Raw genomic sequence first — 26,492 nt, 5'->3', positions numbered from 1 at the left:
ATTAAAACGAGTCTGTTAGAGATAGACTTATAATCAATGGCTCTGCCTACACTTTCACATTTAATTTTAACAGCTCTTGCTTTGTGTATTTTTTATTTTATTTTTTTAATTAATATTTCGTCGGCTGAACGATCAACACCGGTTTTAAACATCAGTTGCCTACAACCTGTCCCTCAAAGTCTATTCCTCACAGCCTCGTTTTCAGTATCGTCGAAAATTAAATATGGCGCTACTCTGAATACGGTTCATTGTAAAACATTTAACCTGATTGTTACAATGAATAAATGAACGAAATAATCGTGGATAAATTGTCTCTCAAGGACCATTTAACCTTTACCAGTACATGCGGCTATATATATATATATATATATATATATATAAGCCCGCCTCTGGAGGAGGGTGTGTCTGGGCAAACAAGTTTAGTCCCTGTCCAAATGACCAATCAACATTACATCGCTGATTAACAGCGTTGCCAAGTAATGGACAGACCGTTTGAATATATAAGGTTAATATCTGAGGTTACTCAAAGGAGATGCTCTGTTTATGTGGGTATGTTCTGGTGTCATATAAATAATGTGACACAGTTGTCATAAAAATTACAAACTATTTAGGCAAAGGACACGCATTCTGGAGGACATTGGCAACCGTGGATGGACTAGTGACGACAGACTAAACCTGTAACTGGGAGATACTCGTAACTGATCGTAAACTTCTGTTTTCAGGTCGAGTTGATTCAACACCGGCTTTTCGGCAGTGATTCTGTCAAGGTAGGTTCAAACATCCCTAATATTATGTTTGTATTTTTGACAACTACCAAACGGACTATTTTTGCATAGTTTCCAATTCTGAATAAAACTATTCAGACTGACATTTCTCACTACAGAGATGCAGACGTTCGTGAAAGGAAAGCGAGTTGGATACTGGCTCAGCGACAAGAAGATTAAAAAACTTCATTTCCAGAACTTCGTGGAAATGTGCAGGTGCGTAAAAGTGAAGCGCACGTCTCTCGCGCGCATCCTGTGCGGCTGGTCATGATCAGTTTATCTAAAAATAATATTATTTTTGTATATCTGTCGAAATGTTGTCAATGCATACGAGCAAAAAGCTGTAGTAAACAGAGAATATATATTGATTTCAAGTGAGTTATACAAAACCGAGTTATAGAGAATTGAAAATGTCTACCAGTGGGTTAATGTTTAGGAAACATGATTCATCACGCCTCCTCATGTCCTTTTGCCTCATCTTTCGTACAACAGTTGTCAATCCAGTCCAGTTTATATCTAAGCATTTGCTGTTTGAGGGACTCCCTTCTTTTGAAGTATGACAGATTGCATCAAAAAACTACGACTTGACTTATACTGTCCTGGGATTCTCATAAGTAGATGATAATAAATCCATCTGTGGATTTTTTGGCCATAAAATGACAGAGCCTGGACAAAGTTCACTGGTTACCTGGATAAGCACCATGCAGGGAGTCCTCAATTCCACAGACTTTGGAGTAACATTGCTTGCATTTCTCTTTAGATACCATACATTCCTAAGAGTCTGCAGCAACACCATGCTTGTTACATAACTGATTCAGAGCTAAAGAGTTGTCACTCAGGAAATTCAAGTCTACATTTTATTGAAATCAGAATGGCTGTAAATGTTCTGTTTGTGGAAGGAGGCCTTGGCCATAGTTTTTTTTTTTCTTTGGGTGGATGATGTTTCAAGCGTGGACTACATGATATTTCTGATCGAAAGCAATGTGTTTCAATGTAACATGATCTAATTTCTTTCATGAGCATATTTCAACATACAGATAACTGGCTTTTAATAGGTTTTTACCTAAACTTGATGAACATATTTAGTGATCGTTTTTCTACTTGCTTGCATATTTGTTTATGGGTTTTTGATTAAAGACTAAGATATTTTCACCTAGTTATGAGGTTTTAGAAACAAACACAACCACTTCAGGCTGTCAACATACTTAGAAACGGCTCCCTGTTCTCTCTGCCAGTATTGTTCAGGATATTGTTCCTGCACATTAATAAATCGGACACAATTTTCATTTAATGAACTGTGATTTTGTGGACTTTGATCCAGCAGCATAAAATGATACCTAATTTCAAGCATGTGTTTGTGTGCATGTTTTTTGTCTCTGTGATTGTAAGGGGGAATTTGGAGAATTCTCTCCTATTTGAGTGAGAGACCACAGTCTAAATCTAGAGAGGGGTTGCTTTGTGACAAATCACCCTTTATGTTGCCAAGTAACAGTAGTTTTGTCCAGGTCTCTTTGCATTTCAGCTTGAAACAGAAGTGAGTGTCATTCAAATGTGCAAGTTCTTCTTTATAATTTGTCTCATAGTGAAAATATGTCATACCTAAATACATACTCCATATTCCAAATAAAATCCATGTTGATCAGTATGTGAGTCAACAATACCATATTTGCATGCCACATGTATCAATATAAAACATTCATAGGTTGTTTTTCCTTTTGCCTTCCAGAAAACAAGGCATAGAGATGATCCAGGTAAGCAAGCTTTTCAGCCTTTCTCTCTTTTCGATATGGCTTTTCCATGATGCAAAAAAAAAACAACAGCTGTCCAATAATATGATGCCATTGCCATAATATCATCAAAATACCTTTGTCAGCCTCTCCTCCAAAGGTGCCTTTTATTAAATGAATAAAAACCTAATATGCCTGGGAACACTTAAATTAAACATATACATACTATTTAAAAGCTATATGATACAAGGAATGAGTCTTAGTTAGAGACACAGTCACTTTATGATGTGAATCACTTTTAATTGTGGTTGGAATGCTTCATTTTAGAGTTTGCATTGCAAAACAATTCATTCATTATTTAATAACGCTAACATATCTTACTGTAATGACATATTAGTAATGCTCATATTATTTCATGAACTTGCCATGAAATAAAGTCCAGCAAAAAGCAGCTTATATAGAGTTTTTGCTTCAAAACAGTTCCCAGAAAGTTCCTTATATAGTCTAACATAACATAAATGTAATTTTGCTTTTAAAAAATTGCATGAAAGAAGACATGAGAGCACTGATTAGCCTTTTCTTGGCCATTACAGATCATATCAGGTTGACCATTTTTAGTTGAACCATTGCCCTGATAGATTATCTGCTTATTAAGCTTATCAATTCTGTATTGAAGAGTAGGACATTAGTGCACATTAGTGTATTGGAATAGCATAGACACACAAAGGTCTTTAGGTCTGCCATATGTCCCTACTTAATCTACTCTAACGTCCTTGGCTTCAGTCAAGAGAATGATATTTGGAGGGTAGGTTAAACCCAATCTGTCCTTATTGATAACAATGGCACTGCAAAGTTTTAAATGTGCAACATTATAGCAAACCACAGAACTTGTTGATAATGAAATGTATTTTTCTACAAACTCCTGTGTTCCGGTCATTTTGACCTGGACAACTTGTTTTCTTTTTTTACATAATCCAACTGGAATAAAATTCTTTGACTTTGTTCACATATGGTACAAAATTTGGACCATTTTCTTAACATTTGATTGGTTTTATTTAACTTTGTTTCACCTGTTGTGCTCCCGGTCAAAAATGAACGGCCATTGGAAATGAATAGATTAGACTACAAAATACAGAAATATTAAGTGTTCAGGAGCATCCTTTAGATGAGCATATATGTGGATGTGTGTTTGCACACACAAAGTTCGGACGTGTGCACACACACACAAACACACACAATTTGTGTTTAGCGCCCTTTTTTGCATCTTCTTTCCGTGTACACTCTTTGAGGAAAATTTCAAGATTTCCTTATGTTATATTGTGTTTGGGCTCATTTGAATCAGGATAGTCACTGTAAGTTACGATATGTCATTGTCTATGTTATATGTATGTTTCAGGAATAATTTTCACATTTTTCAAAATGTGAAAAAAAGACAAGACTGTTTATTGTATTTATGTGTGTCTGTGGGAATTTCATACACTAAAACTCACTGCAGTTTGGACTCTAAGTGAAACATTTTCTCATTGCATTTTTCTAATTGAGACCTTTCCAATGATATATAACACAGGGCTATGTCATCTTTTTCAGGTTTTACCAACTAATTGTTGAGATAATAAATTTGCTAATTATGAGAACAAAACAATTCTAATTTGTCAGCAAATCAAAAATAATTATTTAATAATTGGCAGGATCAGCTATATGCATTGTAAAATCCAGATTCTAAGCTTTAAAATAACATCTGTTTTGTTTAGATCAATCAAGTGGTTATTAATTTATTACATAATTATTATAATTATGTTTTCTGCAGGGAGTGCCCCCCACTAGTATGAGCTCCGTTCAATTAACCATCTATCAATAAAAAATATTTTTGTTTAAAATATAGTACAATAAAGTACAAAACCTGTCATAATTACTAAAAAAGAAGTTGACAAAAAGGGAACAGGACAGTTTACCCAAAAATGTAAATTCTGTCATCATTTACCTAATAGTTACCCTCAAGTTTTTCCAAACATGCATGACTTTCTTTCTTTCGTGGAACACAAAATGAATTGTTAGCCGAAATGTTAGCTTCAATTACCATTCACTTTCATTGCATCTTTTTTTCAATGATAGTGAATGATGTGAGTGAATGATGACAATATATTTGTGTGAAGTGTTCCTTTAAGTAGAAAATAATGAAAAGGGCGTAACATAAGTAAACAAACAGGTTCCAATAAAATATAAGCTATAAAAAAGATTTTCAGTTTTTCAGTTTGATCGTTCTTGCAACTCAATTGGTAGGGTGTTAACAACGGTGAGGTCACAGGTTTTAATTCCAAGGAAACGCATATGCTGATAAAAATTCAATGAATAAAGCGTCTGCCAAATGCATAAATGTACACAGAAGTTTGCCCTACTAAAGAACACCTGGCTTTGTCAGGGTCCAGACACAATTCAACACAGTTTCTCAGACTTACAAAACAATTGTTGCCCCATTTTTTCATTGCCAATATACAGAACATGAACTGCTTGCATGACTTCCCTCGAGCTAGGACATCATCATCATGCAATGTTTGCTTAAGGATGGAGAGTTAACAGTATTATGGGGATTTAAAGAGTGTTCTGTTGTGTTTGTGCTGACTTCCCCTTGCTTCACCTTGACATTGATAAATCATTAGACACATGGAGTCACAGAGATATGACAGCCATTAGCGTAGAGTGTAACAGGTTAGAGACTATTATGTTGTCCGCTTGATTTTTGCATGTCTTCTTGTGTACATAGCTCAGGACATGGGGAAGAGCTTTTTTTGGATTAATTGACTAGCCTTTCCTAATGTTTTCAGTGGACATATGGAGCGAGTATTTGCACATTCCAACAGGACATGCCCTTGACAACCATGTTTATATTTTGTTAAGTTAAAGAGGCCCTGAGATAAGTACTTCAAGAAGCTCTTATAACAAACTGAGCAGGTTACAGTGGAAATAAGGTGTAAATTTGCTTGCAAGCATAGTACTCGAAGCATATCATGAGATTGGCTAGTAAATGTATGTTAATGGAAAAACATTCTTTATTGTTTTGGAAAGTTTAAGAGAGTTCTTAGAAAAGTCTCAAAGTCAGTTTGTTTTGTTTTGGGACTTGTATGTGAAGGCTGGCAGCTGTGTGTTCTATGTTGCCATTTAGAATGGAAGAAGGAGGGTGGAACGGAGACTAAACCAAGGTATTGGTTCCTTCAGTCCGGTCTGGTATCAGCCAGACAGTTCCACTGATAAGGATCTGACTCTGAAACTGAGGGCTTTTCTCCACTCCCAAACTCAATTGACAGATGCATAATAAATGCCTCATTGCTATCCATGCCATGAAGGGCGTGGACAGGAAAGAGACTAAAGGATGGACTTTGACCTTTTCGCATCATACAATTGGCAGCCCTGCTGCACACAGTCATAGATTTTATATGGTCATTAAACTTCTAAACTGTCAAGTAAACAAGTAAAAAAGATCATTTTAGGCAGGGTGAGTGTCATTAATGTGATTAAGAAATGTGATCATTAAATCATCAAGGCATTAAAATCAATCATGAGCAGACATCTTAACAGAATATTAATCATGTTGTAATCTCAATTTCATGTTATCGCTGAAGCATAATTAAAAGTATCTTGTTTGATTTATGGATTTCTAGAATGTTTTCTAAGGGCAAATTGTGTTTATAAATACTTAAAATTTGTTTGTCATCATACACTGAAAACAATGTGCTCCATGTGGTAAAAACGAAATCAACCTGTTTTATTCAAGTAAAACAAAGTGTATTTAATCTGACTAAACATGACAAATTAGGTTACACAAACAAAAATAATTTTAATGGGTTAGATTATGCACTCATAAAAATGATTTTTTGCTGTTTTTTCAATTCACTTAATTAAAATGAACTAAAGCAGCACAATACTGGAACATTTTGTCACAACTTGATTTCATTGCGTTCTATTTATTTAAATTTGTTAAATGCAAGTTTACTTAATCCATTTGAGTTGGGACTACATGAATAATACTTTTTGTGGTGTTATTGTAACATTGATGAAACTAGGCAGGGGATTTCCATTTCCCAGCATGCTTTGCATGGGACTCAACAGGGAGAGTAAATGTTAAAATTAAGTGTTATTTTATGTGTTTTGTGCAAGATAAATTAAAGGCAGATACTTGTTAGTGTTTCATTTTTTTTATGTTGAAATTTAGAATTTCTGTTGTTGTAGTTTTGGGAGTTGCCATTATGGTGAAGAATGTAGCTTGAGCTAACGAAGAGGATAGATAGATGTCGCACATTGATTGCTTGCTTTGTTGAGCAAATGCTGTACTAACTATAGCATAGTTACTAAACTACACTCTGTAGTGCTTCCAACCGGCCTGTATTTAGCATGCTAATATTCACTTTCAATAGTTAGTACATGAAGAAATAAAAGAGATTTTATTTGAGTTACACTGAGACATCTAGTTTTGTTGGGTTTACCCAATTCAACTACGTTATTTCAACACAGTGTTTGTGTTGAGATTACAGCGTAATTTTAAATTAAGAAAACTAATTTTAAACATGTGGAACCACTGTCCAAAATGAAATCAAGATCAACCAAAGAGCTATTTTTTACTCTCCTTTATGTTGCCCTAAGCTCGTATGACTTTCTTCCATTGAACACAAAATGAGATATTAGGAAGAATATTAGCCATAGTCGCCTCAGTCATTTTCATTGTATGGAAAAAAAACACAATGAAAATGAATGGCGTCTGAGGCTATCGGTCTGTAAAATTTTGCCTAAAACATTTGATGTTCCACTGAAGACAAAGTCATGCACATATGATACAACATGAGGGTGAATAAAGAGAGAAATGATTTTCCATTTGTATGATTGATAAAACCAGTCAGCTTCCATCAATTTTGAACACTGTATTTGCAAAGTGACATAACTCTACATAGAAGAACTTTTTGTTTGTACGGGGACTTTTTGTCATTGTGGTTTACACTTCACAATTGGTTTAATGATCACAGTGTAATAATGATGGAGTAATAATGATATTATTAGTTCTGAATTAGTTCTTTTTTTTAGGAAGAAGTGGGTAAGAAAGGGAGAGGAAATAGGGAAACGATAATCTTGCAAAGCAAATAAGGCTTCATTATGTACAGGAAGCTGTGAATCTCTTCGACTAATGGTTCTTTAAAAAGTTACAGCTGTTTCAAATTACTAGAACAGCAAGACGACATTAACTGTGATGGAAAGCATGGCTCACAATGCTGTAGCATGCTTAATATCAGATGATGTGAGCATCAGCTGAATTTCTACAACAGAGGAAGTCTTCTTATTAAAGTGTCATGATGTCTCCTGATGCATGCTGCATATTAATGGAATCAGTGTGTCACTTCTGTGTGTCATCTTCTTAATGTCTGTTTTTCGAAATTGTTTGTCACACCTCTGTGGTGGCCATGAGAATTTTTACAGTCATGGTCATCTGAAAGCATAGCCATTTAAGGAACAAGCCAATAAGCCCCTTAGGATCACCTCTCTCTTGATCTCTGTCCCTGGTGGGCCCCTCAGCCCCACATTATGCTCCTATATTTGGAACTGCCTTTAAAAGAGTCACTCTGGATTAGGTCTGAACATCTTAAATAAAAATTCACTTAGGGATGCCCCCTCCCATATTAACCGCTGAGACCATTTCCATGTGTCTCTGACTTTTGCCAAGAACCTTTGTGGTCTGATCCAAGCAAAAATGTTCTCTCATCCCTAAATGTTAAACCCAAAGGGATCATGTCCTCTGTTTACCCCATGCAGCCATTCTCTGTTGGTGACGTGTAAAGTCTTCAGAACACATTGTACTGTCTGTCTGTCATACATGACATGGCAGATTTGTCAACATGGTCACACAGGAAATTGATAGTCTGCTTCCAAATGTTCATGTACCCTGAAATCAACCCCATTACTGACAATCGGCATCCTCCATCAGACATTTTTACGTCAATTCATGTGTGTTCGCCTTTACTTGTTGCTCTACTGATAGTGTGTCACTCATGCAATCTCCAAGACACAGATTCTGGTCCCATAGAAAACCAGGAAGTTACCATGTTCACATAAACAATGGTCAGGGCCATTCATAGGTTGGATTTTTGCTCTAAAATTACATTTTTAGTTCACTGACGTTTAGGTTTAAGGTTGGAGTTTGGGTTAGGGTGTAGGATTAATAAAATATGCATTCCTGTTGACTATATTAAATCATTTAACTAAAAATACAAATGGTTTTTGGCATCACTTTGTGGACATTTTACCTCAACAACACTTCCAGCTTTGACCACTGGGGGCAGTGGTTCGAATTTCGGTAAGCACAGACCGATTTCAGCAGCAGAACTTTCAACCTCCTGTTGCTGAATTCACGGAGTGATCAGTCTCTTTACCTGTCATTGTGTGTTCATGTGAGTCACAACTAAGTGCTTATGAGGTTTAAAGGGATAGTTCACCCAAAAAGGAAAATTCTGTCATACTTTACTCACCCTCATGCCATCCCAGATTTGTATGACTTTCTTTCTTCTGCATAAAACACAAAAGAAGATTATTTTTAGAAGAATATCTCAGCTCTGTAGGTCCACACAATACAAGTGAATGGTGACCGGCCTTAGAATCTCCAAAAAGCACATAAAGGCAGCATAAAAGTAATCCATATGACTCCAGCGGTTAAATCTGTCTTCAAACGTGATTTTTATATTTTTGTCCTTTTTTACTTTAAATCTCATTTACTCAGTTATAGTAAAAAGGAATTAAATATCGATCTGTTTCTCACCCACACTTACCATATCGCTTCTGAAGATAAGGATTTAACCATTGGAGTCACATGGAAAACTTTTATGCTTCCTTTGTGGTGTTTTTTTTTTTTGTTTTTTTTTTGCTTCAAAGGTCTGAGCTGAGATATTCTTCTAAAAACATTTGGTTTGTGTTCTGCAGAACACAAAGTCATACACATCTGGGGTTACATGAGGGTGAGTAAAAGATGAGAGAATTTTCATTTTTGGGTGCACTATTGCTTTAAGTAAAAAATAGACAGAAAAATATTTGTCACTCAGGCTCTGCATTCTACTGATACTCGCAAGGAGATCAGGATGTGATCCTGCCTCTTTGGGGCCATTTACACCTGGTATGTATTTAGATTAGTTTCGGGCGAAACTAATAAACAGTGCCTTCGTGCTCCGGATTGAAACTCTACAGTGCAGTTTGTTTTCACTGGTAAGCAGTATAATATCTGAATGACAGCCCTTTACACGTGACAGTTAGCATCCTTATAAACATCTGTCCTGCAAGTATGCCCTTGAGCAAGCAGAACTTTGCAGAAACTGGTTTAACTGGATTTTTCGACTTGGCATGCAGTTTATTTAGTCAACCAATTCCAATTTATTTGCTAAAATACTTATTAAAATAGTTTAATTAGTGTAACCTAATGTGTTCAGGTTGATTCAGTGATGTTAAAATATTTGACTTGTATCAAAACAGTTAATTAAAATGTTATCACATGAAGCACATTTTAGGTAAAAAAAATTTTTCAATGTACTTATTTCCTTAACAATAACACATTTGCATCAAATATGGGATGTGCTTTTACAGACAAATAGATCCTATACCTATTCATATATTGACATTAGAATTCTCCCAGAGGGTAATTATTGAAAAAAATGTCTTGTGGATGTTTACTGAGCTCTTGACCTTGTTCTCCCATTCTAGCTGGATCTAAGCCACCCAATAGAGAAGCAGGGTCCTTTTGATGTCATCATCCACAAGCTGACCGACCACATCGTTGAGGCTGACCAGAATGTCACGGAGTCTCTACTCCTTGTACAGGGAGTTCAGGTAACAAAGCCCATAAACTCAAGTACCCAAATCTCTGCTCCTCAATCCTTGGATTTTAATTAAAATGAACCCATAAAAAGTGAACATCTCCTTACAAGGTTAAATCTGCAGAGGGCTGACTAATACAAAGAAAAACTTTGCACAATGACTATTTCAAGGACACAGTAATAATTTAGAAATCAAATCTTTTAATAACAAGCAAGTCAGTAGCTTGCAATATACTTTTTTAAACTGCTGACATTATCATTTTCATAATACCGCTTATGCAGGAAGTCTTTATAAATTGTCTTGACCTTATTTTGACCTCTTTCCAGGACTACATAGATGCTCACCCGGAAACAGTGATTCTGGACCCTCTTCCAGCCATTCGTACCTTGCTGGACCGCTGCAAGTCATACAAGCTAATCCATAAAATTGAAGACTGCATGAAAGGTCTGTCTACATCACATATGTATTTCAGTTTGACCACACAGAATACAACAGTGTCCTAACTGTTTCCTATATACGTCTCTTCCCATGGCTGGTCACCAGCATATGTTTTGGTTACTGGTGCCCACCATGGGATGCTGGTGTGCTGGTTTACATGTATACATGTAAACCAAGTATACAAGTATCCATGACACGATGCATAATCGAATATTTAAAGGAGGAAGACAAATGCATCAGGTTGTACGTCAACATATATGACGGCATGCGCAAAATGCGGCGGCCAACTGTGGTCAGGTGCATGCTGGACAAAGTCAAGCAACAATCACATTACCTAAGTCTGATAGTCTGACTTTGCAAAAACGTAACTGGTACGGTTTCATTCAGACAAAAGCATTTACATTTTAAAAAGAATAATTCTTGCTTTAGTCTGACTAAAATCTAACTTTTAAAGTGCATGTAAACATACTGATTGATGCATCTGAAACCAGCAGCATTGTTTGCCTTTAGATCACCTGTTATCAGTCATTAGTCCTCTTACAGCTTGAAAATATTCTGAATATACAAAAGTTTTCTTTAAAAAAGGCCTTTGGATCCTCCTTTGTTCTTCAGGGTTAGTACAATAAGAGGAGAACAGGTTTTGGCCATTCTACAGGGGAAGTGTGAGGCTTATGGAGGGCTTATGTCCTAAAGCTGCTGAGTCATTCATTCTTTGTGCCGCTTGCATGCTGCATTCACTGGCTACAGAAAGAATAGGAGGCCCACTCGCTAGCTACAGCCAACAGAATAATGGCGTAGTGCCTAAGTAATTCCATTTCCATTTGCAATCTTATTAGCAATATTCAACCTAAAATTAGGTAGAATTATAGAAGATATAAATGTATCCAGACCAGGGTCAGAAATTAACCAGGCTTGGGGCAACAATGTCACAAAGTTACAAAAATGCCCCCAGTTTTCAAAATCTGGGGGGCAAAAATGCTGGTGGTATGATATATATTTTTAATTGTCTTTTTTAGGCCTAATTATATATACTGTAAAAAGTGATAACCTGCAATTGTTATCTTGAGGAGCTTTTTCTACCTGATTTTACCCTTTAAAACTAATTTTGTTGTTGTAACCTAATATATTCACATTTATTCAGACATGTTAAATAATATTATGTTCATGAATTGATTACATTGAAGTACTTTACATGCACTAAAAGTATGACACATAGATAACAGATTTTTATTTAAAAAAATTGCTGTTATAATGGTAAAACAAAAAGGCCTTGAAAATCAACTTCAATGGGCAAATATACAGTAGCCCTTTCTGACAGTGGTCCACACATGCACTGTAAAAAGTGTAAACCTGCAATATTTCATGTTACCCCATAAAATACATTTTTTAGGTTAACTTTTTTTCAGTGTACACTGTAAAAAGTGGTAACCTGCTGTTGTTGCCTTAAAGGGATAATTCACCCAAAAATGAAAACGCTCTCATCATTTACTCATCCCAGATGTGTATGACTTTCTTCCTTCTGCTGAACACAAAGAATTTTTAGAAGAATTTTCATCTCTATAGGTCCATACAATGCAAGTGAATGGAGACCAAAATTTTGAAGCTCCAAAATGCACATAAATGCAGCATAAAAGTAACCCACAAGACTCCAGTGATTAAATCTATGTCTTCAGAAGCGATATGATAAGTGTGGGTGAGAAAAAGATCAATATTTAAGTCCTTTTTTACTATAAATTCTCCTCCCTGCCAATTAGGTGGGGACAAAAGAAGAAGAATGTGAAAGTGGAAATTGATAATAAAAAGGATTTAAATATTGTTCGGTTTCTCATCCACACCAATCATATCGCTTTTAAATATATGGATTTAACTACAGAAGCATTTCGGAGCTTAAAATGTTGGTACCCATTCACTTGTATTGTGAGGACCTAAAGAGCTGAAATATTCTTCTAAAAATATTTGTTTGTGATCAGCAGAAGAAAGAAAGTCATACACATCTAGGATGGCATGAAGGTGAGTAGATGATGAGTGAATTTTCATTTTTGGATGAACTATCCCTTTAAGAAGCTATTTCTTCCTGACCTGACCATTAAAATTGGGTTTGATGGTGTTGGTCTAATGTGTTCAGGCTGATTCTGACACACTAAATCAAGCCAAGCCAGTTCATATACATGTTAAAGCACATTTTTAGGTTCATATTTTTTTCAGTGCATATAAAGTCTTAAAGGATCACTGTAAAAATAGCATAGCTTTCAAAATTGTTTACATGGCAAGTTTATGTATTAAGATCAGAAAAGCTGATGTTGTCCAGTCATAAATATATAAAAGCTTCAATGTTATGCCAGAGGGACCTGTGAGTACAGGAGTGTCAGCTGAGGTTTAGTGTGCAGTCTACCATCCGCCTTGTTGCTTCTCTGTCTCTAAGAAAGAGAGAACTCTGTTTAGGATACAAAGGGAGTGACTATCAGGCCCACTCACCAGGCAACCACCTACATGGCTATTAGCTTATGAAACAACACTGCGAGGGATTCTGGGAGAAGAAAGATAACACAGCTCATATACCCTCTGTATTACACAAGATCCAGTTTTGAAATAACTCACTTGCCCAATATGTCTGGCATTATCAGCAACTGCAATCAATGACTGATTTAGTTAAATGAGTAGGGGCATTTTTCCATGAGCTAATTTCCCCCTTCCGTGTCTTTACCATGCGAGTAGATGACAACAAGATGTTGTAGTCCAAATGTTTGGATGGAAAACAAGCACTGCATTACGTGATATTATGTTTATGATCTTACCCAAGCGACTTGTAGTAAAGTTCACTACTGTTGTGGATGAGTTAAGATTAGGTCAGTTTACTTGGTTGTGTATGTTTGTGATTTCATTTTGTGGGCCAATGAATCATAATCAACCCATATCCTCAAATATGCACACAGTGTTGCTCAAAAAAATAATCTATTGCAGATTACTTATTACTTCTCCAAAACTGTAATCAGATTACACTACTTATTTATTTAATTAAAAACAGTTTCTTTAATTACTATTAATTGCCTTACTAATTATTTTACTTTTGAGTTACTTTCTGAAACCTCTTCTAAGAGTTTTCACAGTAAAGTTTTGGTTTTCCTCTCAACAAATTCAAAATAATGTTTATATTTCGTAAGAGTGTAATTCTTGTTTTAAATTTATTCAATAATATTACTTTAGTTATTTGTGTAACCCAAGTAATGTAATTGTCAATTAATTGAAAGTCATACTGTTATCTGATTACAATAATTTAAAATGTAATCTGTTTCACTACTATTCTGACTAAAAATTCATGAGATTACAGTAATTAATTTCTTTGTAATCGCATTACACCCAGCACTGTATGCACACTAGTCATTGTCACACATCATATTCTTTTATTCAATGTTTGTGACTACAGGCTACCGGTTGTTGAACTCAAATGGATTAATGTTCTGGTGTGAGGGTTTAATACTCTAAGCTATGTTGAGCCACTGAACACAGACAAATATTGTTTTTGAGGGGTTATAAATAGACTAGTTTTTGCCAGGGAAAGAAGCTGTTTACAAGATTTAAGCACATTGAAAATTCACAGATACCTCAGCAGTTTAGTTTTGAATGTTTCCATGGATCCAGTGTAATATTATCCTGTACAATGTATAGTCATCACTAAAAATGTGTGCAGGCTACACATCATTAAGACCCATCCAAACTTTGTGTCTACAAGGAATTATGCTGAGGGTGTGCTGGTTAATCTTGTCAAGTTGCTGTCATCATGTCTGTTATGTTTTCAGTCATCTGATGGTCTGTGTATGTTTGAGAAAAGAAAGTTGAAAAAAGAAAGAAAGAGAATGTATTAGAGGCAGATGGAGAGAAAGTAAAACGAGAGAGAGTGAGAGCATTGTGGAATCAAAACAGATCACATTAAAGGGATAGTTCACCCAAAAATGGAAAGTCTCTCATCATTTACTCACCCTCATGCCATCCCAGATGTGTCTGACTTTCTTTCTTCAGCAGAACACAAACAAAGGTTTTTAGAAGAATATTTCAGCTCTGTAGATCCATACAATGCAAGTGAATGGTGGCTAGAACTTTGAAGGTCCAAAAAGCACATAAAGGCAGCATAAGGGTAATCTGTAAGACGCCAGTGGTTTAATCCATATCTACGGAAGCAATATGATAAGTGTGGGTGAGGAACAGATCAATATTTAAGTCTTTTTTTTTTTACCATAAATCTCAACTTTCACTTTCTTCTTCATTTGTTTTTTGCAATTTGCATTCTTAGTGCATATTGACACCTACTGGGCAGGAAGGATAATTTATATTAAAAGGACTTAAATATTTATCTGTTCCTCACCAACACCTATCATATTGGTTCTGAAGATATAGATTAAACCACTGCAGTCTTATGGATTACTTTTATGCTGACTTTATGTGCTTTTTGGACCTTCAAAGTTCTGGCCACCATTCACTTGCATTGTATGGACCTACAGAGCTGAAATAGTCTTCTAAAAATAAATTTTTTGTGTGTTCTGCAGAAGAAAGTCGTACACAACTGAGATGGCTTGAGGGTGAGTAAATGATGAGAGAATTTTCATTTATCATCCCTTTAAAGATAACAACTGGGGATTTTTTTTTTATTATTTTATTTTTTTTGAACAAAAGCAGTTAGAATCAATGTGTGTAAGCAAACATGAAGTGTCATGTTTATAAGGTCCATAAGAGACAATGAGATGACAGACAAGACAAGGGAGAATTTGTCAAAGTTTTTGAAATATTTACTGACACTGAACATTCCAGGTGTTAAAATCTTATGGTTTTATTATGTAAAAACAACAGAAATAGGGGGAAAAAACAGCTTACATATAACAACTTTAATGATAACACTTTACAGTAATTGTTGTATTTGTAACATTAGTTAACTTTATTTGTTATCATGAACTAGCAATGACCAATACTTTTTCATTACTCATTAATTATAACATTTACAAATACATTTTTAAAATTCAAATTTCCACATTAACCAAGATTAATAAGTGCTGTAGATATTCATTGTTTTATGTTAGTTTATGATACCTAATGCATTTACTAATGTTAATAAATAGAACCTTATTGTAAAGTAAATGAATGCATGAATGAATGTTACATTTATATAGCGCTTTTCTGACACTACACTCAAAGCACTTTACAAAGTGAACAGGGGACTCTCCTCAACCACCACCAGTGTGCAGCATCCACCTGGATGATGCAACGGCAGCCATAGCACACCAGTACGCTCACCACACACCAGCTATTGGTGGAGAGGAGAGAGTAAAGTGTTACAATACTGCTGCTTTAACTGGTCTAGCTTGTCTCCAAGCTTGGCCAAGCTGATGTTTACCTCATTTATCCTTCATTTATGTCTCCCAATGTCCAAAACCCCTCTAAAATCAGCAAACCAGACCAGCCTTTCCAGACTAGGAGATCAGCTAAGACTAGGAAACTGTCTTAAGCTGGTTTAAGATTATTTGTTCAGCAGGAACATGGTTTTATGTAGATCTCAAAGAGTTTTTAAATATAAATGTCATACAGCCCAAATGTGTAACATTTTCATGAGAGATTGAACAGAAATTCAGACCATCATGTGCTCATCTTTTCCTCTTCATCCTTTTCTGTGTTCAATCTGTAGATGAGAGGATCTGCTCACCTCCATTCATAGTCCTCAAGAGCGAATGTGGCACAGAGACTCTGAAGCTGCTCCACAAAAATGGAATCACATTCCCTTTCAGTAAGTTCCTTTCATCCACAGTAGTACTCATGCGTTAATTGTATTCTGTAAATGGATGAATTTACAGATACATTGTGGTTAATGAAAAGTGCCGCTGGCTTTTTACTGTCAGTTTATGCAATAGCATGCATTATAGTGCATCTGATTCTGATGGTTGTTTACAATAACTAATTGTCAACAAAAACTTTGATCCACAAAGGAGCTTCTCAAACTTCTTTTCCTATGCTGTATATTTCCTCATGCATAAATGCACCATCTCACTTTATTTTTGTTTCATTTCAGTTTGCAAAACCCAGGTAGCTCATGGCACCAACTCCCATGAGGTAAGAGGATATTTAGGGCATGTTCAGTTCAGACTTTACTCTTCTGTAAACTATAGTATTATTAATTTCTGTTACATAATATGTAATTGATAAATACTGTAAACTACAGTATTATTGATACCTATTACCTAAGAGTTGCTGCGTGATGTTAGTTAATAACTTATAATACTAAGCAGTGTCTCGTTGAAACAATTAATTGTGTAAAAGTGCTTAAAAAAGATATCACAAAGATCAATTATTTTTCTAATTTTTTCTAATTAATAAAACTTTTTTTGTATGTTGTAATTTAGTAAAGAAGGATAAATAATTAAATGGTAAGTTAAAAAAAATTGGTAACATTTTACAATAAGGTTCCATTTGTTAACATTATTTAACATGAACTAACAATGAGCAATACTTAAGCCTTTATTCATCTTAATGTGAATTTCCCTAGCAATGAACAATATTTATTAAGCATTTATTAATCTTAATGTTAATTTTAACATAGTTAACATGAACTAACAATAAACAATACTTATTAAGCATTAATTAATTTTAATGTTAATTTCTCTAACAATGAGCAATACTTAAGCATTTATTAATTTTAGTTAATGTCACTTTCAACATATAGTAATACATTTTTAAAATCAAAAGTTGCATTTGTTAACATTAGTTAACAACATTAGTTAACATGAACTAAAAATGAAAAAAACTTATTAAGCATTTATTAATCTTAATGTTAATTTCAACATATAGTAATACATTTTTAAAATCAAAAGTTGCATTTTACATTAGTTAACATGAACTAACAATAAACAATACTTATTAAGCATTTAGTAATCTTAATTTATCTTCATTAAGCATTTAGTAATCTTAATTCATGTTAATTTCAACATAGTTAACATGAAATAATGATAAGCAATATTTATTAAGCATTTATTAATTGTTGTTAATGTTACTTTCAACATATTTGTTGCATTTGTTAACAACTATGAACTAACATGAACTAACAATGAACAATTGTATTTTATTAACTAACATTAACAAAGATTATTAACTGATGTAAAAATATATTGTTAATTGTTTGTTCATGATACCCAATGTATTAAATAATGTTAACAAATGGAACTTTATTGTAAAGTGTTACCAATTATTTAAAGTCTAAATAATTTTGAATTGTACTGTATATTTAATATCTCAATGACATTATGTTCACTTTGCTTTTAAAAAGAGCACTTTGGAAGTGTGGTACTAAAAAGAGCTTAATTACTTATGTTTTATTTTGTCGTGTATCTCACCATCAAGAGAACATTAACTCAGAGCTCTCTTGGCATTGAATCACAAGCAACCCTCCTGTCCTTGTGGATAATTAACTGGGGTGCAACCTCTGTTGCTATGGTGACCATACCTTTGCTTTTCAGTCACTAATGTACAGGCAAAGTCTGAGATCACTCACATTCCTTCAGAATACGCTTGAAGACACTAGTGAATTTGTTTCACTGTGTTGACAGTGAGGGGCGTACAAGATTAATGTGTCACCACCAACTGCTCGAATCTGTGTGTGCGTGTGTGTGCAAACAGATTGATTGTCAGGTGTTTTTTTTTTTGTCTGTGAGCACAGAGGTTTACTGAGCTATAAGGAAAGGCAAGAAACACATATCTCTTCTGGAGTGGTGGAGAATTCTGGTGTGGCAGTTTTAGTGCCGTGAAAGTACATATAGCCACACCTTACAAGACAAGGGTCACTCTTTTATTAGTCTGGAGGAAAAAAGTTTGCTCCTATACATTCAAGATCATAAAAAATCCATATATTTTATTGTAATTTTTTACCTGATTAGCCTACAACCCACCTGCTTTGGAATGTGTCGTTAACTTATATTGATTTGGTATCTGTTCAATAGATGGCCATCATCTTCAGTGAAGAAGATCTGAAAGACATTAAGCCTCCTTGTGTAATCCAGAGCTTCATCAACCATAATGCAGTTCTGTACAAGGTCTTCGTAGTGGGAGAGGCCTACAGTGTGGTGCAGCGGCCCTCAATTAGAAACTTTCCCTCTGGACCCACAGGTCAGTTATTTTACATTTATGTCCTACCTAAATTTGTAACTCAATTAAAAATGATTAAGGATTAAAGCATTTGCATGTAATTGCAGCTTAACCCTTAAATGCATGGGAATTTCACCAAACACTATTACATATTAGGATCTTTAAATATGTATAGATATACATATTTTATAGATATGTATATCTATAAAAAATGGATCTTGCAACAGATCAGGACAAATCTAGAACAGGATTCATTATTTAAACACTGAAATTTCATGAGACGAAACTGACTGTCAAACACATATTATGCTACACATAAGATATGCATATGTATTTTCTCAGGTACTTTTTGAGTCTAAATATATCCACAACTTACATAATTTCAGTAGTATACCAAAATGACAATAGTCATCTCATACTGTTCATGTGATGTACTTGCTATAGTTTACTTCCATGTTGTGTCTTCATCAAATATCAATGTCAAATGTAAATCAAGTCAATCACTGACACATCAGCACCAACTTGAGTAAGAAACAGCATGTATAATATGTGTACATGCATATGGGATACTGGTAATTGTTGCACAGAAAATCAACATGATATACATTTTATATGCATGAATGTATTACTAATTTTTCTTGTAATAAACAAATAAATAGATATCCTGTGATAGTAAAATTATATAGATATGAAATAATCATAAAAATATAATTTATGGAAGTGCAAAAAAAAAGAAGAAAAAAAAGAAAATCACGACACTATTACATACCTATATTTAATAATGACCCTATAGACTTTTGGTTCTTAAACCATTAATACTCGAGGTATGCGTTTTAAGGGTTAAAAGGGATGTTTCAAAAATGGAAATTCTGTCATCATTTACTTGCCCTCATGACTTTCTTGCTTCTGTGAAACACAACAGGAGATGTTAAGCAGAAAGTTAACCTCAGTTGCTATTCTTTTTCAATGCATCTCTTTCCCATACATTGAAAATGAAAGGGGGACTGAGGCTGACATTCTGCTGAACACAGTCTTCTTAGCGGTATGGTAGTACTTATCAAGGTTTAAGTTTTTGGATAATGCACATGGACATGACGACAAATGAGTAAATTGTAGTCCATGTGCGTCACAGATGGGAAACTAGTTTACCAGGCTATATCAAAGCCAATAAAGTTACTTTACAGGGTGCCAAGTCAAGGAATTTAGACATCAGGTCTCCTTTGGCCATCTACAGTACGCAGGCATATATCCTAACAAACATTTGTCTGAAACAGTTTATAAGATTGCCTTATGTTTGAAAGCTGTATCAGAGACAAAAGTGAGATTGACATTAATGACACTCTTGAGCAACTCTATTTGATGGCAAGGGCCTCTTACCCTGTCTACACCATTCTGTCAACATATGTTGCTGATGTTTAGAGCCAGATTCTTTCCCTCTCTTTAAAAGAAGTGGTTTATTTTGTCTTTGACATGGTATGAATTAAATAAGCAACCCCAAAATCTTTTCTTCTCAGACTTCAGAATGGTTCTGTGATTGGCCCCCAATCGGCAATCAAATCCTCCGCTGCCTAGTTTTGTTTATGATTTAGTCGATTTTGTGATTCTGTTGGATAAAATGTACCGTATAGGGATTGCTCTTCTCTAAATAACTGTAGCAGAAAATGATTTAAAAAACTGTTTTGTGTTTTTATCGTATAGATAGAAGAGCTATTTCCTTTAACAGTCACCATGTGTCCAAGCCAGAGTCCTCTTCTCACCTGACCAGTGTAAGTCAACATCGCTCATGTTTATAGCCCAGATAATTCTTTAACCCCTTCAAGACTACGAGAAAAACACCTGAGGATGATTTGAACGTTTTCAGGTTTGAATATTGAAAACATTTAGCAATAACCTTGATTTTAGACATATAGTTGATTTTTAAGCTAAAAAACTGTCCTGTTCGAAAAAGGCTAAATGCTTTTGTATCCAAGTAAAAAGTCTTATAAATACCAGACAAGCATTTCTGAAGTCTACTAGTAATAGCTATGAATAATAATGCTAAATGTTCAACCAAGTCATTTTTTATAAATCTTTTTTGGTTCCTTTTAGAGGGACAACACAGAGGGACAGTATTCGGCACCCAGCGATGATGTTATTCAGAAAATGTCCAGAAGGTTACGACAAGCCCTCGGAATTTCTCTGTTTGGGATTGACATCATTATAAACAACCAGACCGGCCAGCACGCTGTCATTGACATCAACGCATTTCCAGGTACAGTACGTTTCAAAAGGTTTCTTAGAATCTTTTGAAAATGAGAGTAAGGAGAAAAGTCACTGAGGACATGGCAGGGTGTTTCTTTACATTGCTGTAATTTATGTTATCTTTATGATGAAAAATCAATGCCTACTTTCAAAATCAACAGTGCAATAATGGAGACAGACCACATGGTGTCAGCATGGAACCATAAAGAGGCCATTTGGTGTGTTTTAAAGAAATATTCCAGGTTCAACACAAGTTAAGCTCAATCAACAGCATTTTTGGCATAGTGTTGAAAAATACAAACAAATATTTTTGATTTTTCCCTCCTTTTCTTTAAAACAAAAACAGGCAAAAATCTGGGCTACAGTGAGGTACTTAAAATGGAAGTGAATGGTCCAAAAAGCATAAAAAAGGCAGCATAAATGTAATCCATAAGACTCCAGTGGTTAAATCAATATCTCCAGAAGCGATATTATAGGTTTGGGTGAGAAACAGAGCAATATTTAAATCTCCAAACTTCTTTTGTTTTTGGCAATTCACATTCTTTGTGCATATCACCACCTACTGGGCAGGGAGGAGAATTCATAGTAAAAAAGGACTTAAATATTGACCTGTTTCTCAACCATATTTATCATATTGCTTCTGTAGATATGGATTAAACCACTGGAGTCTTGTGAATTATTTTATGCTGCCTTTATGTGCTTTTTGGACCTTCAAAGTTCTGGCCACCATTCACTTGAATTGTATGGATCCACAGAGCTGAGATATTTTTCTAAAAATCTTAATTTGTGTTCAGCAGAAGAAAGAAAGTCATACAGATCTTAGATGACATTAGGGCAAGTAAATGATGAATTAATTTTTTGGTGAACTATTACTTTAATATACTCACTGTTTTTATAAGTATAGCCACAAGGCATAAACAATATGCATGTTAACATGATTTAAGTGTGATTAAAAAAAAAAATGCTTACTAACCTTTCCTGTGTAAATTAATATCCAATTTGTTATCTTCGTTGCCATGACGATGTAACGGTTGACAAAGTTCATCTGCTTAAAACAGTAGTATAACTTTTAAATAATACACAAGTTTCAACAGAAGAATTAATGTGTTTTTATAAAATTGTAAGCTTCGCATTTCTGCATTTAAATTCTTTAAAAATTGCCCATCATAAGTGCCTCACTGTAACCTTTATTATTATTATTATTATTATTATTATTATTTAGGAGGAACAAGTTGAAATGAATTTTTGTGGTAATCAACTTTATTCCACAAATGCTGTCGACTGAGCTTAACTTGTATTGATTCCAGAAAATTCCTCTAATGCTAATGAATGTCAAGCAATGTGCATTTGTTTTTGCATTCTCTAAAATTAGATTTTAGTGCGATTCTCCATCATAACAACTCTTGAAATCCCCATAAACTGGTTTGACCAGCAAAGATTTATTTCCTATTGAAATCGGGCTGTGACATATTGTGACATCATCCCACCTGTTTCTAAAAGCCAATAGCCTTTAGTTTACATCACAGCCATAAACATTATTTGCTACTGCTTGTCAAGTAGCTGCTATTAGGGGGAGGCACCTTCTTGTTCTAGAGAGTATTTTACTGTACAAAATGTATATTTTAAATGCATATATCTGCTAAATGTAAATTCTGTAAACATTTAGGAGTATACTAGCATGTAGATGGCCTCAAAGCTAACAGACATTGAATAAAAGCCACAAAACACACTAGAGGCATTCTGCATTCAGCTTTACATCATGATTCTGCTGATGTCCCATAGGGAGGTATAGGACATTTAGGAAAGATGGGAAAAAGAACACTTGAAGCAGTTTATTTGAAGACTCTAAAAGTGTCTGCAGACACCACTGTGTTTGTCAGTGTACAGTATGTTTAAAAGCCTCCTGGCTTGCTCTCCGCTTGTTGCTATGGTGATCTTGTGTATTTAGAAAGGAAATGTGCTTTAATATATCTCACTGGTGCATAGAATGAGTCCCAAGACAGCACAGGTGTATGGCAGCAGATGTCATCTGCTCTCTCTAGCTATTTTATTAATCTACCTCTGAGAGCTCCCACAATACTTTCAGCACCATTATAAGATCACAGGCTTTATATTGCACTGTAGAGAAACCTATCAACCACTGCACAAGTTTAGGGTTTGCTGGGGGGGACCTCTATAAGGCAAGGGACCATCCATAAGAAAGAAAATAACAGACTTCGGGGTTCCCAAATATTTTGTAGTAGTGAAGATGATGATGAGCAATTTCATAAATTAAGTCTTTAAAATAATTTATTTTAATGTGATTTCAGGCTACATGTTCTGTCCTGTAAAAACCATCAGGAAAAAAAAACTGCAAGCACTCTTTTTGACCAACTACACAGAGGATGCCGTTACAAAAGCTTGTGAGCTAGGTGATATTATTATTAAAAGTATGAAAGTATTAAAAGCAGTGGCAGTTCACTGCTGTTTTAAGGGATCATGCCCACTCATTGACATTGCATTGTGTACTAGTGTCGCAGGTAACTTATTTCCGTCCACTCTCACTTCTGCCAATGAGTTGTTAGAAGCTAAATGTGAAGGACGTATGAATAGAGATAGTTCACCCAAAAGTGAAAATTCTCTCATCATTTACTCACTTTCACGAAATCCCAGATGTGTATGACTTTCTTTCTTCTGCTGAACTCAAACAAAGATTTTTAGAAGAATATATCTGTAGGTCCATACAATGTAAATGAATGGTGACCAGACCTTCAAAAATCACATAAAGTAATCCATAAGACTCCATTGATTAAATCAATGTCTTCTGAAGTGATGCAATCACTTTGGTGAGAAACAGACCAATATTTCAATCCTTTTTACTATAAATCTCCACTTTCACTTTTACCTTCAGAATGTGAAAGTGGAGATTTATGGTAAAACATTTTTTTTTAAAATATTGATCTGTTTCTCACTCACACTAATCATATAGATTCAGAAGACATAAATTCAACCACTGGAATCATATGAATTAATTTTATGGTGCCGTTATGTGATTTTTGGAGCTTGAAATGTCTGGTCACCATTCACTTGCATTGTATGGAACTACAGAGCTGAAATATTCTTCTAAAAAATCTTTGTTTGTGTTCAACAGAAGAAAGAAAGTCATATACATCTGGGATGGCATGAGGGTGAGTAGATGATGAGTGAATTTTCATTTTTGGGTGAACTGTATCTTTAATAGCACCTTATTACAAAGGTCAAGTTAATCAACTCAGTAATATCGTAAAATAAAATATTTGGTTTACTTTGAATCCCAGGTGAACACTTTTTTTTATTTTTTATTTTTTTATCACAGGACCTCTTACTCTGTACACATTAAAACATTTTTGTTTAAAAATGCATTAATTTTGCTACGTTTACGCCTCTCATACACACTGGAACGGCATTTTCCTCCACCGTAACTAAAACTTTCAAAAACACTCTCTAGTATTGTGTACTTTGAAAGCGATGATGTTAGTAAACTGAAAACATTTTTGACCAAAAACGGGTTAGTGTGGACATGGCATAAAAAAAAATTGAATTGTGTTTTGTATAGTTTAATTGTGTGTATTCTCATGAAGCATTGATTTTCAAAAAATCAATTTGGGGACCCCCAGTTGAGTCACTTCCATTATCAACTACTACAGTATCATCTGAATCGACCTTTATTCCCCCCCCCCCAGGTTACGAGGGAGTCCCAGAGTTTTTTAAAGACCTGTTGAGTCACATCACCAGTGTTCTTCAAGGTCAGGTATCTAACGGAGCGGCATGCGCTTACCTGAGAGTGAATGGAATAGCACAGAGCCCATCTGTGGCCTGTGCGATGCACTGTGGCATGCTAGGAAATGAAAGCAGTTGCTGGTTCAAGGACAGCGAGGAGATCAAGAGGGACTCCCATCATGGAAGGAGTTGCTGCGGTGCTTGCATGGCTCCAAACTTTCACCAGCATGGCAGATCCAGTTTAGCAGCAGAGACTTCCTCACAGTGACACTGTGTGACCATGCCAGCCTAATAGAATATTTAATTACCATTCACAAACCAATTTAATCCTCAACAAATGGTAGGTGTATAAAAAATTTATTTGTGCCAAATGTAAATTGTGAAGGAAATGATTAAATGTGTGTTGATTGTTTTGTCTGAGTTGATTTGATTTAAATTAATGTTTCAAAGGGGCTACCTGATAATTTTATGTGATTTGATCTTCTTTTATGAATGTTGCACTGGACTTGATTTACATAGAAAGGATTAAAAATATTATTCATATTAATATATTAGTGAGATACATAACTTGAAAGGATTTGGTTGTAACTTTAAGATGCTGCACTATAAAAAAAGAAAGAAAGAAAAAGAAAATATGTGCCCAGTTGGCACTAAGGCTTATCTTGTAGCATGTATGAGAACTCTTGCCAAAATTCTCGACTGGAGAGCTTGGTCACCTTACAGTGCTGTCTGAAGCAATCTGGTGGCAATTAATCTCTAGAAAACACAGCAAGAGCAGCTCTGCTTGCTCTATGTAACAGATTGTAGGGTGAGATGTTTTTAAAGAGTAATCATTTCATATCTGGAGGAACCTGTAGTCCTTTATGTAGTTGTACTTCTTTTAAAACATCCTTCCCACACTGACGGGAGCTGTGAGAATAGATGGGATTATACATTGTTAACAAACAGAAAACTAACTAATTTACATACCACTTAAAGGAATGTCACTCAAAAATGAAAATTCTGTCATCATTTACTCACCAATCAATTTCAAGCCTTTATGATTTCTTTCTTAGCAGAAAGTTGGTGCTGTTTTTTTTTTTCTTCTATACACTGAAAGTGAACGGTGACTAGGGGCCATCAAGATTTTAAGTCATTATGCACTGATAATCTTCTATATTAAGTGGAATTTACAACATAAATTTTGGTCTGTTCCACTTACAAAGCCATTGTATAACTTGGAAAGCGGATTTAGTGTTAAAGTTGTATATGGAATACTGTTTTGGTAATCTTATGCTTTTTTTGTCATTATTATAGCTTGACAGCCCTGGTCACCATTCACTTTCATTGAATGGAAAAGAGCAGCATGAACATCCTGTATGTTCATGTTGACAAATGTGTTAAATTTGCTGTTTTAACAGTTTAAGTTTGTGTGTTGGTCTGTTCTGTGTCCAATTGCTTTGTGGTTTGTTTGTACATGATGTATACTTTGTACATATGCTGATTTATTTTTTTAGGTAGAAAAAGAGCCCTTTAAATGACAAAACAATGAACCTGATAATAAAAACATATTTCTGATATTGTGAATTCTTTGATCTGTTTTCCACCAGTTCTGGCTGAAAAGTTGCAAGGAATCAATTACTTAGAC

General features: G+C 34.9%; 1 protein-coding gene across 1 annotated transcript; it reads left to right on the top strand.

Moving 5' to 3' along the window:
- The first annotated feature begins 464 nt into the window (after nt 1-464).
- On the top strand, nt 465-26,423 carry LOC127410297 (inositol-tetrakisphosphate 1-kinase-like). The gene is made up of 11 exons (XM_051645489.1): nt 465-767; nt 884-980; nt 2,491-2,515; nt 10,217-10,342; nt 10,657-10,774; nt 16,440-16,538; nt 16,821-16,861; nt 18,742-18,907; nt 20,585-20,652; nt 20,975-21,137; nt 24,829-26,423. The coding sequence occupies exons 2-11, from the start codon at nt 886-888 to the stop codon at nt 25,131-25,133; spliced, it is 1,206 nt and encodes a 401-aa protein (XP_051501449.1). The 5' UTR covers nt 465-767; nt 884-885; the 3' UTR covers nt 25,134-26,423.
- The last annotated feature ends 69 nt before the right edge of the window (nt 26,424-26,492 follow it).

The sequence above is a fragment of the Myxocyprinus asiaticus genome, chromosome 19 (genome assembly GCF_019703515.2).
Source record: "Myxocyprinus asiaticus isolate MX2 ecotype Aquarium Trade chromosome 19, UBuf_Myxa_2, whole genome shotgun sequence".
Lineage (NCBI taxonomy): Eukaryota > Metazoa > Chordata > Actinopteri > Cypriniformes > Catostomidae > Myxocyprinus > Myxocyprinus asiaticus.
Note: the sequence above shows the minus strand (reverse complement) of the source record. Positions and strands in the feature narration are given on the sequence as shown.